Source organism: Lactuca virosa, chromosome 3, assembly GCF_052849685.1.
Source record: "Lactuca virosa cultivar CGN04683 chromosome 3, Lactuca_virosa_CGN04683_v6, whole genome shotgun sequence".
Classification (NCBI taxonomy): Eukaryota; Viridiplantae; Streptophyta; class Magnoliopsida; order Asterales; family Asteraceae; genus Lactuca; species Lactuca virosa.
This window is the reverse complement of record NC_136428.1, coordinates 93,588,790-93,606,701: the sequence shown is the minus strand read 5'-3', so window position 1 is coordinate 93,606,701 and position 17,912 is coordinate 93,588,790. Positions and strand designations below refer to the sequence as shown.

Here is a 17,912-nt window from a genome sequence, read left to right as displayed (position 1 = left end):
ATCCACCTTTCAAGCTTAAACACACAAGTATGGAGAGAAAATGGAGATTTAGGGTTTCTGGACTCACAGGGGCTGCAAGGGAAGGCTAAGGGGGGTAAAGGATCCTTTAAATAGGGTGCAAAACCCCGGGGATTAGGGTTTCACCCTCCAGCTCCAACTCGTAGAATCACTCTTCCGACTCGGCGAGTTTGTCACTTAAATACGTGGCCTAATCCCGCTCCTACTCGACGAGTCAGGGCATCCACTCGTCGAGTAGAACTTGAAACTTGAAATTTAAAGTCATACTATCAATACCTGAGAATCGGGGCGTTACAGTACTGGTTCCGATTGATTGAAAGATTTGGGTATAAGAAACCGAAATGAGGCTACAATGAGATTAAAACCTATACTAGTGGGTTAAGTGACTTTTTTTAACAGGTTAAACGAGAGTTCATTCCCTTAATGTCCAAAAAAAACGCTGGGTGGCCTTTTAAAACAAACAAGATAAGTTCAATGGGCTAATATGACATTTGCCCTTTTGTAATTTAACTTTGTTAACTTTATGATTTTCAAACAAATGATTGTCACTTATTGATTTGAAGAAAAACGTTTTAATTGATTAATCTATTTTAAATGAAAAATCTATTTTGTAATTTGGTGACGTTACACGAGCGCCGCATCCTCGGTAAATTTTTCTTCTCTAGAAATCAATGTCTCGTCGTCTCGCTAAAAACTTCATGGTATTAGTAATGCCCTTTGTGTATTTCTTTTCCAATTAATTTAATGTTATTATTAATATTTTTTATTTTAAAAAAGAAAAGGAAAAAGAAATATGGTCTCACCTGCCCAAGCCTTTTAAAACTCATAATTTGATTATCTCTTTCTCTCTCTAGCACTCTCTTTTCTTTAGATATCATCATCAGAATTCACTACCACTGTGAAATATCTTTGAACCAACACTGAATTTCACCACCGGAGCAAAGAAATAGAAAACCCACACACTGGAGAAGGTACTAGATACGTTCTTCACCCGATTTCTCTCCCTCGTGTCCGAAAAATCGCAGATATGTTCTTCACCCTTCCTCCAAACACCACTTAAGATCTAGGGTTTCGAAAGGATGGTGTGTGACAGGATCGATTCCCATTTGGAGCAATTCTTTCTTCATATGGGTGTTCCAATAATTCTTGATCTTGTAATAAGTTATAAATAGGATAGTAAAGACAGAGGGGATAACAAGATGGCGTAGTTGCAGTCGTCTTCCCCTTCAATCGTCGTCCCCTTCAAACCACTGATGTCATCCCCTACAAGTAACCATCGTCATCGCCTCCTATCTACTAACTTCACCTCCAAAATAATTCTAGGGTTTTGCGGGGAGGATTTTGTTCGTCATGACTGTTGTCTCCTACCCCACTAGATCGTCTCATACCCACCACCATTTTCGATTCCCAAAACCCATTTGAGTTTCAGGTTGTTTGATTTATTTTGATTTTTGAAACGATTTTCTGAGTTGACTTCATTTAGATTAGATTTCAGATGTTGGTGTCCTTTGTGGGTATGTTATCTTTGTCACTGGTGGGGTTAGATTTCAGTTATTATTTAGACGGAGGTGACTGGTGGTGTTGAAGCTCCGAAAGTAATTAATTGGTCTCGTCGGAGAAGGAATGTAGACTGGGGAAAGAAAAGAGAGACAGAGAATGAAAATATATTTTTTTCTTTTGTTTTTAATCTAAAAATATTACATGAATAAAAAAATTAAAAAGGAAAATGTTAATGTCAAAATAGTATTTTTTTAATGTCCGAATAGACTAAGCGTGCAAGAAAAAACAAACCCAAGAATGGTCCGAATTAAAATTTGAAAATAGAAACTAAATATGCGTTTTGGACAAAGATACGAGGAAAGATAGATGTATAGATGTAATTTACCCCAAAACTTAACATAAAAGATGAATAAGTTGTAACACCTCTTAAAATTAAGTAGGCAAGAATATAGAAATGTCAAACATAGCCCCTTAAATTCAATTACCTTTATATATGTACAGAAATTTAAATGATGGGTTAGTTTTGTCAAGTAGTAGAACTTCATAACTAGAGGAAACTGTATAAACTTGAAAAGGGGCTTCCCCAATCTGTGGAATGAATCAGTCGGCTACTACTGCATGAAACGGTGGAGAACGCCGTGTTTCTGGCGGAGTGTGGTTGCGGCACTGGCTACCGTCCTCTGTGGCCTCGATAAACAACAAGATTTTGTTGCATTAGCCATCCCTGATCCCTAAGCAGTCTAGATTTTAGTTTGAGTTATTAATCATCAAGATTATAGTTAATTAGCCGAAAACGATTTTTGATTTCGGGTTTCGGATTAGGGATTCGTTTAGTGGTAAAGAAGAAGAAGCAGCTTTTCATTCCTTTCTAAAATCGAATGAAGTTCTACCTTTCTGATCAACAATAATAATGTCAGAAATTCTGTTTCTCGGGTAATCTCTCTCGATCCTTTATACTTATCTTTCTTTCATCGTTTGATTTCGGAATTGAGGTCACAAATGTGTTCAAAAGCTGTGTTCGTTATTTTCTTTTTTCCTTACGTCATACACACGATTTGTTTTCAGAATAACACAAACTTTTACTCCGTTGTAAATAAACCAGAATTTTCGTAACATAAAATTCACGCTCCCTTGAATCTCGAGCTTGCACGCTTCGAATTACCCCTAGTTCACGTCTCCGTGTACACACGGGAATAGACAGCCTCGTGATTCGAATTGAAGTCTCAAACTTCACTGTGGTGCTTCTTTTTAAGTAGTATATATCAATTTCGGAAGTAATTTGTTCTTCTACGTCAATGCTAACAATCTGTTTTGCGTCTAAAGAATGGAAGAGCTGGGGCTAGGGCTTGTATCACTGCTACGAGCAGCATGGTTCATTGCTACTTTACCGATTCTTGTAGCCTGTTTGCCATTGCCAGGGATTGGTTGGTTTCGAAGAACTCTGTTAGGGTTTGCTAAAAGAGGAAAGATTTTGCAATCCAACTCTGTAAGTGGCACTATCTTTGTGATGCTTTCTTATCTTTATTATAATTATCTTCAAAATCGATTCACCTTTTTGTTTTTGTGTGCATTTCAGAAACTAACTGTGCCTCAGAGATTCTTCTCTCACTTCTATGTGGTGGCCATTTTCTGGACAACATTCTTGCTTATTGCAGTGTGGTTTTATGCAATCAAGATGCTTCCACCACTAATTGAGCAAGACCTCTTTTCTACCATAACCAGTCACTTGACTGGAGGTTCACATGCTTTCCCCTTGAATAAATCTTTGTCAACTAAAGAACATGTATACAATGTTTGGCTATCTGTGTTTCTCCTTCTGCTAATGGAAGCTCAAGTTTTGCGACGCTTCTATGAGACAATCTATGTTTTTAACTACAGTCCATCAGCTCGAATGCACATCTTTGGTTATCTTGCTGGCTTATTGTAAGTTTTTTATGTTTGCAACTATATATTTCCACTTCTCTTTGCTATGTTGTGTCCTTTTTATGTGTTCTTGATGAAACTTGTTGCTATTTCTTGCATTAGCCAATATTTTATGGCTACATTAAGTGTTGTCCGGATAAATGATGTTTAAAACACCCGTGTTAAGTTATTGAGTTATTGTTTGTTGATTGAAGTGATGATTGTTAAATCAGTTTCTATACAGCAGCTCCACTTTCTCTATGTTGCACTTTTGCACCTGAAGTGTTTGATTTTGTGAAGAATCTGGTGGCTGAGTTTATTGTGAGAGGAAAAGATCGCATGTCAAGGCCTGAATTTAACATATGGATGTTTGTGACTCCTTTCTTGACACTTCGGTGGTATTCATGGATTGGTGGAGCCATTTTCTTATGGGGTTGGGTACATCAACTTCGTTGCCATGAAATTCTTGTAAGTATACAGTTGTACTGTGTCTGACATGCATTGTTTTGATATCATATACTGATATATCATATACTGATACTGACACTGACACTGACACTCTTACACTAGACAAATCAAAATCACATTTCACAAAACCTTCAACTAACATTTAAAAAAAAAAATTAGGGTTCCTTGCGAGAGAAAACTGAAAAGCTTGAGGACTATGTCATTCCGTATGGTGATTGGTTTGAATACGTCTCGTCTCCACATTATTCAGCTGAAATTGTAAGTCTTTTATGATTATAGCTGTTTTTTGCAATTTTGGTCCTAGAAAGTTTTCTTTTTGCAATTTTGGTCCTTATTTGAGGTTCTTGTAACATTTTTTGCTCCATCTCCCAAGTAAAATGACTATTTTTGGTCCTTGGCTAGAGGCAGAGCTGATCTTTTTTATTTTTTTAAATTTTGGTCTTGAAAATAGTCTATTGTATTTGGAACAAGGACCAAAAATGTTACAAAACATAAGGACTAAAATTACAAAAGAAAACTTTTTGAGACGAAAAGGTAATGTACTCCGAATTTTCTTTGAAAATCTTAATCGGTGATTGATGTTGATGATGAAGGTGATCTATGGTGGTCTTGTGGTGGCTAGTGGTGGTGGGGATCTTTCTTTGTGGTTACTTTTTGCATTTGTGGTATGTTTTTTTATGTTTTATTTTGATCTTGAATTCAACAGTAAATATAAAAGATTCACGGGATTTATTATTATTATTATTATTATTATTATTATTATTATTATTATTGTGCAGGTGGCGAATCTTGTTTTTGCAGCAACCGAAACACAAAGATGGTATCGACATAAATTTGATGATTACCCTCGTAATCGATATATTATTTTCCCTTTTGTTTATTAGTGAAGGATGAGATGCTTGTGTAAACATTAACATTATTTTCGTAAATGAAAAAAAATGATGATTTGCTGATCATTTCCTTGGGTTGTACTTTACTTTACACATTTTTTATCATGTTATATCTGGATGGCTGCCAATTAAAGCTATCTGCTTCAATATGGAGTGGAGGCTTCTTTTTAAAATAATTTTGTTTGATTCTAATCTCGCTCAAAGAGGTGTCATATAACATATTATGATTATCCTCCTGTTTCTGTCTTCTATTTTGCATTCTGGTTAAAGAAGCAACTAATCATATACATTTACATTCCTTCTTTGCTTTTTTTTTTGGGGTGGATCAAGATGTGGCAAAAATTAAAGTAACATTAGTAAATACAATTAGAGTATTGTAAATTTCGCCTTTATCTTTTTAATAAAATCTTGAGTAACATTAGTATATAAAATTAAACTGCAAATAATAAACTCAAAAAGTCAAATATATATAGGATCGTGCATGAACAGGGTGTGATATCGATATGGAATCAATTATATATTAGGATCATAATAATTAAAGATATGTACGAATAGGGTGCAACAATAAAATCTCCCATGATACTCTCCTTCTTCTCTCTCCTTTATGTAGTATTTATAATATTGTGAAGGAATTGTCAATGATATACTTGAAAAAAGAAATTTGTTTCTGAGTCTAAAGAATGGAGGAAGAGGTGGGGATGAGGCTAGTATCATTGCTACGAGCAGCATGGATCCTTATCACTTTGCCGATTGTTGTAGGCTTTGTCCCATTCCCTGGGCTTGGTTGGCTTCGTACAATTCTAATGCTTGGCAACAGAGGCAAGATTTTGCAATCCAACTCTGTGAGTAATTAAGACTAGCCTTGTGATGGATCGATGATGTTGTTGACTTGTTGTTGTGTTTATATATGAAAAATCATCAATATTGTACCTTTTTGTTTTTGTGTACATTAATTTCAGAAACTAACTCTGCCTCAAAGATTCTTCTCTCACTTTTATGTGGTGGCCATTCTATGGACGACACTCTTGCTTGTTGCAATGTGGTCTTACGCAACAAGCAGCCACGTGACTGGAGGAGAATCCCATGCAAACAATGTTTGGCTATCTGTGTTTCTCCTTGTGCTAATGGAACTCCATCTTTTACGACGTTTGTATGAGACATTCTATGTTTTCAACTACAGTCCCTCAGCTCGAATGCACATTTTTACTTATCTTCTGGGCCTCTTGTAAGTTTTCCATATCTGCAAGCAACTATCTTATTCTCGTTTCTCAAGGTTCATTGCTGATATTCTGATCAAGCTAGTGATCTTTGTTGAATCAGTTTCTATGTAATGGCTCCACTGTCTCTATGCTGTAATTTTGCATCTCAAGTGTTTGATTTCGTGAAGGGAAAGGGTCACATGTCGAGGCCTGGATTTGATAATATATGGATGTTTGTGACTCCTTTCTTGAGGCTTCCATGGTATGCGTGGATAGGTGCTGCTATTTTCTTTTGGGGTTGGCTACATCAGCTTCGTTGTCATCAAATCCTTGTAAGTTTTTGCCATTTTGAAGAAAATTTCTATACTTTCTTGTTTCTTAATTTCTTCTTGTTGTTTTAACCTTGTGATAATTAGGGTTCGTTGCGAGACAAAACCAAAAAGCTGGAGGAGTATGTTATTCCGTATGGTGATTGGTTTGAATACGTCTCGTCCCCACACTACACGGCTGAAATTGTAAGTCTCTCATGATCTCATCAGTTTTTCAACATAAAAAGGAGCTTCAGAAAAACTTTATATATAACCGATTGATGTTGATGAAGGTCATCTATGGTGGTCTTGTGATGGCAAGTGGTGGTGTCGATCTCTCATTGTGGTTACTTTTTGCATTTGTGGTATGTTTTTATGCTCCCTTTGAATTTGCTTTGATCCCGGAATCCAACAACAAGTTCAAAGGTTTCACTGGATCTGTTATCTTGTAGGTGGCAAATCTGGTTTATACAGCAACGGAAACACAAGGATGGTACAGGCGTAAATTTGAGCATTACCCTTGTAATCGATATATAATATTCCCGTTTGTCTATTAGTGATTTGTGCATTGAAATAGGTTGGTGTAGTAAAGTTGTTCGATTGGACCATTTTTTTTATATATATATATATTATAATTTCATTCCACCAATATTTTAATTGTCATCGTACAATGCGTGAGATGACAAACGGGCAACAAGCTGTGCCGCTAAGCCTTTTTGAATGGTAAAACTAATCCTTTTAAAGACTACATCCGAAGATCTAGAGGTCAAAGTAAGGCCCATGAATCTTTTCTTGTAGAATATTATTAAATAAATTTTCTACCATTAAATTCAAAACTCAAAGTTGCTAATGAAAATCTCGTAAGTTCACTACCATAACATCATGTCTTCACTCATTAAATATTCAAGTTTCTAAGATCATAGATGTTCACTGAAATATCTTCTTTTTGTCATATGAGGCAGAGTCAGAATTTTAAAACAAGAGGGCTTACATAATTACATTATAATCAAAGACGCTAGAGTTCTAGCGAGTAAAACTAAAACTTCCAAGCAATCCCATTGAAATGCTCAATGTTTTATTTTCTGGATCGGTTCTCGGTAACAAGAACACTAAAAGTAAGGGTATTTTCAATGAAAATTATCTCTAGTAGTTCAAGGTGGCTATGTCATATAAAGTTGGTGCAATACATATATTAAGAGAGATTTTATTTATTTATTTATTATTATTATTTTTTTTTTGGGGGGGGGGGGGGGGGGATGTGCCCCCTACTGTCTCTGTGATTGTTTGTCATCACCATTACCATTTAAGGTGGCTATGTCTTTATATACACTCTACACAAGACATATCTTCTAGCATTTGCAGTTCAACTTCTTATTCTCTAGATTCTTCAACAGCTTCATGAGCTTCATCTATATTTTTTAGCATGCTTAATTCGACTTCTTCTTCTTTATGTTCTTCCACAACTGATTCTTCATTACAGTGATACTACACAAAAAAGACAAACCAAGAATATTGTTTTTGACTTTTCTACTTCATTATTCGTTAACTTCATTATGAATTCATATATAAAGCATTCAAATAAAAATTAATATTTACCTGGAGAAAAAGCAGTCAAGTCAAACACGGTTAGGACTTCTTGAGAAAATTAAAAAGATAAGATATACTAACATATAGTCAAAGAGTAAGATAGAGGACTTAGAAGAGGACAAAGAGGAGACCAACAACTCAACGATATATCATGATTCAAGACAACAAAACGACAGTTTTCGGCAAGAGAGGTGAACAACACCGAGGATCTACTGCATCGTTATTAGGTTTGTTAGAGTTTGATCTTTTTGGTGACTTCTGTATAAAAAAAACGTTTTCTAGAACTTATATTAGAAACATATGTGTTTTTTTATATAGATAATTTCCTTAAATTGATGATAAATTATATAATTTATGATAAGATTTTGATATTTTGATTTTTGTTCAACTTTTACACAATTAAATTACTCCACGATTGTAACCAAGTGTTACATTGTTTGTATAGCTAACTGACATTGCTAATTTTTTTAATAATAACACATAAAAAACATTTTATGAAAATACAAACACCATAACTATGTATTTGTTTATAAATTCGGAGGCCTCATACGACCGTACCACTCACACACCCTAGGGCCGCCACTGGCCTCGATCGTGCCTTATCTATTTCCCAATTAGCATTTTCTTTCATTATTCTTCAGTTTATTATTTTTATTAATTTTTTGATGCTAGACCACCCAAGTTTGAAACATGGGGTATTAGAATCTGGATCTATCTTTAGTATGAATTATTTTATATCAAATAATCATCATTGGCCGATCTTGACGACGATTGTTCACATTATAATATTCAAGCATGTGATCCAAGCAATTTTAATATGGGACATGACTTAATTATTAAAAATTATTTATTATGGGGTAGCATTAAGTGAAGAAGACGTATGAATAAATGATGCCTTTTAATATTAGAAAAGTATCCGTCTATGGATTAGGGGTGTTTATAGGTTAAAATTGGTTGGTTCGGAGTGTAACCCTATGAAATTCATATTAATTCAGACCGGTATATTCTTAAAGTAGATTGTGAAATGCAAATTCATAGTTTAATTTTAGAAAAATACAAATATAAATGTCATTTCAGTTTTGAAATTTATTTTTTAAGCTAGCCCGTTAGGTTTAGTCCGGGCTAGACCGGAGCAACATGGTCTATCAACTTTGATTTTATTCTTTATTTTTCTTTTTTTGGTTTGAACCAATTTCACAAACCTTCTGAAATTTTCTAAAGATATAAATTAGAACATAATGAAGCAAATATTCTTGTGATCAAGAATCTTGGTTACAAATTACAATTTTGGGGGGTGTTTGGGATTATTTATTTGAAACTGTTTGTTTGTTTTTTTATTTCTTTTAGAGTGTTTGTTAGTTTACACAGTATCAAAACGGAGTTTAAAAAAAAAAACCGGTTAACTTATATAATATAAAAAAATGATAAGTTGATAAGCAGTTTTTTCGTGTTTAACAAATTTTGTTTATATATATAAAATAAAAAAGGGCATCCTTCCATATTATTTGTTTATTTACTTTTTACACGATAACACTTTTTTTTAATCATTTGTAATAATATTTTTGACAATTTTATATCAATAGAACTTATTTTTATAACTTCAATAGTTGTTTACTATAGATTTTTCATAAACTTAAGGTAAATTAAATTATCTATAATAAATATGTCTGCCGCACTTGAAATATTAGAGAAGGAATTCACCGTAACAAAAAAAGCTGGAACTAATCAATGTTTTATGTTGAATATCTTTGGTGACTGGTTTCAGTTCCACCGTCGTTTCATCCCGACTTTCATATTTTTCTGTATATTTTATATTTCCCTACATACATATATATACATAAAACAAATAATTTTCCTACATCTAGCAGTGGTGTGCATTGGCCTTCGAGTTTTTGGTTAATGTGATCAATCAAGTTGTTCAATTTGCTTTGGAAACGGGTTGTTTATCTAACGGACTAAGTGAAATTCAACTATCTAAGTCCAATAAACCGGTTCAAACGGTTTCTTACCAGCTCTATCACACCAGTTCAACCCAGTTTTTGAAGAAACCGTCCGGTTCAAACCGATGTAAAGATTGACATAAAACCGGTTGTTGTTGAATCACTCTTGTCCTTGATTCCCGGTCTGACCGATTTTTAAAAAACATTGGAATTAACTCAAGGCCTTATTACTTGAAAAAATGTTACAATGCTCACTAATTATGATGGTGATGGAAGAATAATATGTATTTTTGTTTCATGAGAAATCATGTCTTCACAATCTTCTCGAAGTAATAAAATATGATTTTATTTCTCTAAGTTGAATATTTTTTATTTCTTCTTCTTATTTTTTTTAAAAGAAATATGGATATTCATAAAAGAAATGAGAAAGATATATGTCTTGCAGACAGTGCAACAACACATAACATTTTTAATAATAAAAAATATTTTGTTTACTTATCAATTAGAGAAGCAAATGTTAATACAATAACGGGTAATGCAAAAATGATTGAAGGCTCCGGAAGAGCGAATACAGTATTACCATAAGGGACAATAATTACAACTGGTGATGCATTATTTTCTTCCAAAATCACCAAGAAATTTATTAAGGGGGTGTTTGGCTTAGCTTTTTAGAGGGCAAAAGTCTTTTTTGGAAAAGTTGCAAAAAGTCAGGTTTTCCTACTTTTCCAAAAAGTTGATTTTTCTTTCTATACAAAATCCAAAAGTAGCTTTTAAAAGTCTTTTGCCAAACATCTTTTACCTTTGATCTTTTCCTAAAAGGACTTTTGGTCTCTCAAAAGCTAAGCCAAACAACTCCTAAGTTTTAAGGATATTCGGTATAACGGATATCATGTTGAAACAACTAATGATGGTAATAAAGAGTATCTCAATATTACAAAAAATGATATCGGGTAAGAAAAATATTTTGAAAAAATTACCCTTATGCAAAAATTACCCGTATTGCCCTCCGGGTTGTATCATACAAATATTAAAATGATTGAATATCATGTTATTGAAAATAAAAGGTATGATAACACCTTCAAAGTTTGGCATGATCAGTTGGGTCATCTCAGATCAATTATGATGTGTAGAACAACTGAAACTTCAATTGGTCATTCCTTGAAAAACCAGAAGATTTTTCAAACTAATGATTTGTCTTGTGTTGCATGCTCTCAAGGAAAATTAATTTCTCATCCATCATTGAACAAAGTTGGGTATGAAAGTCCTAATTTCTTAGAAAGAATTCAAGGGGATATATGTGGACCAATTCATCCACCATGTGGACCATTTAGATATTTTATGGTTTTAATTGATGCGTCAACTAGATGGTCACACGTGTGCTTGTTGTCTAGTTGTAATCTGGCTTTTGCAAGATTACTTGCACAAATAATCCACCTAAGGGCACATTTTCCCGATTACCCAATTAAGAAAATTCGACTTGACAATGCTGGAGAATTTACATCACATGCTTTGAATGACTATTGCATGTCGATTGGGATAACTATTGAACATCTTTTTGCATATGTTCATACACAGAATGGTCTGGCTGAGTTGTTAATCGAACGCATTCAATTAATTGCAAAACCACTACTAATGCATTATAAACTTCCTACATCAACATGGGGACATGCAATTTTACATGCATCATCACTTATACGCATCACGCCAAGTAGTTATCATAAGTTCTCCCCTATTCAACTGGTTTGCGGTCAAGAACCAAATATTTCCCATTTAAGGACATTTGGATGTGCAATTTATGTACCCATTTCTCCACCACATTGCACAAAAATGGGTCCTTAAAGAAGAATGAGAATTTATGTTGGATATGAATCTTCATCTATAATAAAAGATTTAGAACCATCAACTAGAGATTTATTTATAGCAAGATTTGACGAGTGTCATTTTGATGAATTGGGTTTTCCAACATTAGGGGGAGAAATAAAGAAGCTGGAAAATAAAATCTCTTGGAATGAATTAACACTTTCAGTTTTAGATCTTCGTTCAAGTCAATGTGAACTTGAAGTGAATGACTATTAAATCCCCCTTATTCCCCCACCACTCTCCATAGCACCACCTGTCCCTTCTGGGTAGACAAGAAAATCGGCAACATCCAAATGTGCCATTTCTGGTTGATATTCTTTAAAATTATTTTGAATAAAATTTGTTTTTAATATTTTATTTTTAAGTCAGACCACAATTCTTGCAAATGTGTTGATTAAATTTCTTAACCAAATACATTCATGACTTGCCTCATGAATTGCTATAATTTCTGCATGGTTAGAAGAAGCAACAACTAAAATTTGTTTAACAGAACGTCAAGAAATTTGCGTACCTCCGTAAGTGAATAAATAACCTATTTGGGATTGAGATTTGTGTGGATCAAATAAATATCTAGTATATGCATAACCAATTAACTCCACATTTGATGAATCTAATTAGTATAAGCCCATATCCACTACACCTCGAAGATACCAATGAATGTGTTTGACTTCATTCCAGTATCTTCTTGTTGGGCAAGAAATATATCTTGCTAATAAGTTTACGACAAAAGATATATTTGATGGGATTTAGGTAAACAAACAAAAATAAAACTCTTAAGTTTGCATGCAACCTAAATAGGATCTATGTTTTCTCTATTAAACTTATAACTAAGAACATCAAAAGGAACCCTAGAAACCCTAGGATATTTTCGAAAAAAAATAGAGGAAAGGGTTTTAGGATTACATATCTTTTAGTTGTTATAGCAAACAACTAGAAATTCCCCTTGAAGATCTCTTGGAAGCTAGCACCACAAATGATGTGCCTCTAATGGAATCACACCCAAGCTAGCAAGAGGATAACTAAAGAGAGAGGAGTGGGGAGAAGCAACTTTTGTCCAAGGCTAGTATAGGGAAGGGATGGACGAAAACAAGGGGCTAGGGGTTCCTTATATAGTTGAAGGTACTTAGGGCCAAAGCTAGGGTTTAAGAGATAAGCCCTAGATTCCCTTGCTTAGTGACCAAGCAGCCCAATCCCTTATCTAAGAGGCCTTGGACGAAATCATCTAGGCGTTACCCTAGATGATTTTCGTCCACCTCATTCCATGAGGTTCTAAAGCCTTCCTTCCTCAACTATCAATAAATAACCAAACAGTCCTTGTACTTTTAATTAATCCAATTAATTTCTGATTATAATTAAATAATATGCTTTCTAATTAATATATTGTTTTCATAACACATTAATAAACCATTTATCTAATTTATTATTCACATAATAAAGTAATCTCTCTCTCTCTCTCTCTCTCTCTCTATATATATATATATATATATATATATATATATATATATATATATAAAGTCATCTTGTCCAATTGCTAGGGTTGAGGGCAACCCAAAAGGACTGTGCTACTATCAATTCAAGTATATATCAATTTTAGTTATTGGCTGAGACACCTAATCCAACAGTCTCCCACTTGGATTCTATAACTATAATTGCTCGTATAACTTCTGAATCGATCAGCAAGTTGTAGCTTCCAAAAGCCGTTGTCAAACTCTGGACCAGTCAATTACATGTCCTAAGATAAATGATCATATAATCCTCCGTTTTGCAAGATATTATTCGTACATGAGACATGGAATAGAATCAATCTTATTGTCCAATACTTTGTTTCCCGATTTCTGATTTGTAATGACATAGAACTTCTAATTGAACACATCAATTTAGTCCTGGTCGGGCCCGACAATATAAGTCAACACCAAATCACTAAGGGGCCCAAATATATCGGTTTTCCCGTTGGGGAAAAAGGAACGAATAAACTTTGACTCGTATGCTTGCATCCTTTACTCATCAAATCATGCATGACAATACGTTTTATAACATCAAGTTATTGATGCGTTTACGCATTACCAATGTATAACCAACTTGTAAATTACAACTCATATATCTCCGTTTCAAGATCATAAGATATTATCGTCTCATAATTACTCGTGATAAATTCCAAGAAGTAATTCTCTGAGTGTAGGTTTATCCAATACTTAAAATCCCCATTTCTAAGTACTCGTGAACATTGTAGCAACACAATTGCTATGTCTAAACTCCTTAGACAATCTACAATCCAATTTATGATAGTCTTGATTCACTACTTACTTCCAAAAAGTATGAGCGACTGTGGAGCTTCGAATAATCAAATTATTCAGGAAGTAAAACATGCAAATTGAAACACAATCATAAACTAATTAACTATAGTCTCAAATCTATTGAATATAAATAATCTCTATTATTTAATCACCATAATAATTAAAACTTTATTCATTGTATAATGTTTCGAGTAATCAACTAACCACTTAAATTAAATAACATCAGTTACATTATGTTATAAACATGCATACTATGCCTCTCTATGGTTCTTCCTTTGTGAACAAATCGATTGGACACTATTCCAATGATGCTCATTTCACAATTCCAAAAAAAATATTGTCACTGTCTAAAATGTATTGAAATTCCAACCTTACATGCATTGACCTTCTGTGATGTCGAGGCTTCAAAGTCACAGAGATTGAGCCAACGATATTACAGAATGTTCTATTGGAACTTTGTTACTAGAAACAATTCCATGATAATGAAGGTTCTAATTCAAGGTACACTCCTTGAATACTTCTTCTTGCATTAAAGTTCCCAACTCACATGTAGACTTTTCAAATATCTCTCATTATGGAAACATTTCCATATTTCCATATGATGATCAATTCTGATCAAGAACCATCTCAATCCAGAATCATGTCACTATGGTCCATCCAAATTAATACCATACTTCCAACTGTCCACAAGCAACCAATCTTTAGTAATTTTCAGAATGTTCTTGACAGTGTTTTAACAACTCTAGTCACACAAAAATTCCAATCTTTTTCCTCTCAATGCTCAAGGCATTTGGAAAAATCATAATAGGTGAATATTACAGTATATGTAATCGATCCTATATCTGAAGCATATGAGACGCAATTCATTATGTCTCACATAAGGATATGATATCAGTTATATCTCTTTCTATAATATTTCCATATGTGGAATTTCTTATGTTGAACCATTTCAACATGATATTCACATATGTCTATGATTAAGTTCTGTTAAACTATATGATCTAATCCTTTATATTCGAAACAAAGTATGAGTGTCCTCTCCCTTAAGCCTACTATAGCGAAACAATTCCTAAACTTTGCAATTTGCAAATTGAAAACTTTGTTCCCTACAAACATGTCAACATGCAATACTAACATAACAATTATGCTCCCACTAACTCTAACATGTACCCTAAAATCAACTGGACTTCTAGAAATCAATACCCCTGACTTTCTAATTGAAGTACAGATTTTTGTTACACGATGCTTCAATAAGTCTCGAACTAGAATTCTTAAGCTTATACACCTTCATTGGATAGGATATCTGTATGTTCAAACCCTTTCATAACTCATAACTATAAGTCTTGAAAGTTCAAAAAATTCCTTGCCAATCCTCACAATTCGAAATATGTAGAGGGATGCAATAATCATATTGTGAATTTGAGAATGCTATTAATACAAGCAATATCCATAGTGATAATTATCAGATCCTTTAAAATCTACTAGCGAAAGCATTTCCTCATAATCATTATCATGAATTAGAGTGAAAAATTTGCAACAAAGATCTCAAGGTCCATACGTTCCCATCCATGTGAATCTATCATTTGCAACCTACAATCAAGAGATAAGGTTTAGGACAAACCAAAATTCAAATTTAGCTTTCCTTCATGAACTGAACTTCACAATGCTAAATTTCTTTCCCTCTAGTAGCACAAGGGCCTACCAGTGCTTCCGTGTTGTTAGCAACTCAGCCATTTTGATCAATGTACTTTCACTGACCAACACACTATGCTTTTTCAGTTAAATGAAAAACATATAACTCATAAGCATTGCCAACTCAACTTAAAGTGCACAGAAATAAGAATATGTCAATCAAACACGCTTGGTTATCAACCTCTGGTTGTGTGCTAGTGATAACTAAAAAGTTTATTGCCGGTTGACTCATGAAACTCTCAAGATCAATATGAATCTCACTGACTTCTTTACATATGAGTATTCTCTCAAGGAGCATTACTTGACAAGCTAAAACAAATATTCAAAGTTCGTGTGGATTCCCGACAAGAAAACACTTCACAAAATAGGTCTCAGTTTATCCTTTGTTTCTCGATTAACAAAAAACATCATAACTCCAATTCTATATGTGATAGAGTAAGAAAAACATTTTTTACTTCACATATTTTGAGGTGTTTTCAACCTTCTTAGTTTGAAATGAGTTTCAAGATACGATTTGTAGTTACTAGAGCATGGCTCTAAAACTTGATTGGAAATGAAGTATGACTCATCTCTTGATTGAACCATTTCAACAATATCCGATTCCTCTTTTTAGTCATACAATTACACTAAGATGTTCTTCGAGGATCAATTGTGATATAGCTCCACAATCATTAAGATGATCATAAAACATGATACTAAAGCATTCTCTGTGACATCCCCATTTTTACGGCCAGAAAAGACCGATTTCGTTTATGCTTTTATAATAAAATCAGAGTAATCTTTCAAAGAAAAGTGTTGCGAAATTTGTTCCCAAAACAAAATATGATAAAATTTTATCAAAGCATTTCTTAAAGAAATGTATTTTCATTACATTCGGGATGTCATCGTTGATACAGACCAAAAACATAAACAAAACATTATAGGCCACAAAACAAAATTGGCCTCAAAACATTATAGGCCTTACAACATTCTATTTATTTTCTACTGGCCTATGAATCCATAATCTCTCGCCAGATCATCCAACTATGCTTTTTCCACTACCTGTAATACAAGAAACTGAGTGGGTTAGGCTGGGGAGCCTGGTGAGCATATAGGGTTTTCAACCCACAATAAATAAGTTTATTATTTTCAACAATCATTAAACTCGATTACCCATTCCCGTTATCCTCACCTTACGTACCTAAAGCATCTATTATAAGGGACCTATCCTAAGGAATTTCCTCGGGATGGACACTACTGCTAAGGGGATTCCTCAGCCATAAGTGTACGTAAGGCAACCATGGGGGATGGAGTACACCGGTGAACACATCGTTTACAAACACCTACAGGTTGCGAGCCTGCTTGAGTTCCACTGGACTTCCTAGAAAAGTCTGTGGTCGTCATCCATACTCCGCTAGATGATTGGATCAACGTCAACATCGAGGCCTCTCATCATTTTATTTCATAACACACCAACTATTTCATCTACCCATGTTTTACCCAACATATTTGTAGATATAAAATGCATATACAGTTCAGATCTGGAAAACAAAGTTTAAATCTTTCATACAACATAGATCTCAAAGTGTAAAACATACATATACAGTTTAGATCTGAAAAGTTTAGATCTGAAGTGAGAAAGTCCAAATCTAAAGTGTGAAAGTCTAGATCTGAAGGAAAAAGGTTCAGATCTGGAAGAAAAGTGTAGATCTGAAAGATAAAGTCTAGATCTGAAGGAAAAAGGTTCAGATCTGGAAGAAAAGTGTAGATCTAAAAGATAAAGTCTAGATCTGAAGGAAAAAGTTCAGATCTGAAAAGGAAGAGGTTCAGATCTGTCATCCATCATAGATCCCAAGTAAACAAATAATATATACATACACATAGCACGTAATTTATATAAAATACTTCATGTCTATGTGTAAGATGAAAGTGACTGTACACTCACCTGATAATGAGTGATCCGAAAAACTCTTTTTTTTTCTCAGAGCCTTCAGGCGCTCCGAGGCTTTCTTCTAATGCTAGGGAGGTTTCCTAGGCTTCGGGGGTGTTTTAGAAGGCTAGAGAGAGAGTAGAGTGAGAAAGAAAGGTGTAAGGAATGAAATGGTCAAAGTTGCTATTTATAGGCAGTTTTGGGCTCTCTCACGTCGTGAGAATCCATGCTCACGTTGTGAGCTTTTGACCTATCACTCCGTAGACTTGGCAGTTGCATTCTAGGCTTGAAAAGTGACCATTTGACTCCTCACGCCGTGAGAATTCATGCTCACGTCGTGAGCTT

The 17,912-nt window shown here is 34.1% G+C and overlaps 2 protein-coding genes across 2 annotated transcripts; both read left to right on the top strand.

The window, feature by feature from the left end:
• Positions 1–2,095: 2,095 nt before the first annotated feature.
• LOC145166209 (polyprenal reductase 2-like) lies at positions 2,096–4,844 on the top strand. The gene is made up of 7 exons (XM_079085155.1): positions 2,096–2,451; positions 2,842–3,004; positions 3,095–3,441; positions 3,654–3,888; positions 4,048–4,146; positions 4,482–4,553; positions 4,668–4,844. The coding sequence occupies exons 1-7, from the start codon at positions 2,429–2,431 to the stop codon at positions 4,770–4,772; spliced, it is 1,044 nt and encodes a 347-aa protein (XP_078941281.1). The 5' UTR covers positions 2,096–2,428; the 3' UTR covers positions 4,773–4,844.
• A 518-nt stretch (positions 4,845–5,362) lies between these two features.
• On the top strand, positions 5,363–6,930 carry LOC145162492 (polyprenal reductase 2-like). Its single transcript, XM_079081621.1, has 6 exons — positions 5,363–5,620; positions 5,738–6,003; positions 6,099–6,309; positions 6,394–6,492; positions 6,579–6,650; positions 6,738–6,930. Exons 1-6 carry the CDS (start codon positions 5,459–5,461, stop codon positions 6,840–6,842), a joined length of 915 nt encoding a protein of 304 aa, XP_078937747.1. The 5' UTR covers positions 5,363–5,458; the 3' UTR covers positions 6,843–6,930.
• The last annotated feature ends 10,982 nt before the right edge of the window (positions 6,931–17,912 follow it).

Coding starts and splice junctions, on each gene's coding strand:
- LOC145166209 (XM_079085155.1), top strand. CDS start 2,429: ATGTCAGAAATTCTGTTTCTCGG. Junction 3,442..3,653: donor GGTTATCTTGCTGGCTTATT/GTAAGTTTTTTA, acceptor TTGTTAAATCAG/TTTCTATACAGCAGCTCCAC. Junction 4,147..4,481: donor CACATTATTCAGCTGAAATT/GTAAGTCTTTTA, acceptor TTGATGATGAAG/GTGATCTATGGTGGTCTTGT.
- LOC145162492 (XM_079081621.1), top strand. CDS start 5,459: ATGGAGGAAGAGGTGGGGATGAGGCTAGTATCATTGCTACGAGCAGCA. Junction 5,621..5,737: donor AGATTTTGCAATCCAACTCT/GTGAGTAATTAA, acceptor CATTAATTTCAG/AAACTAACTCTGCCTCAAAG. Junction 6,493..6,578: donor CACACTACACGGCTGAAATT/GTAAGTCTCTCA, acceptor ATGTTGATGAAG/GTCATCTATGGTGGTCTTGT.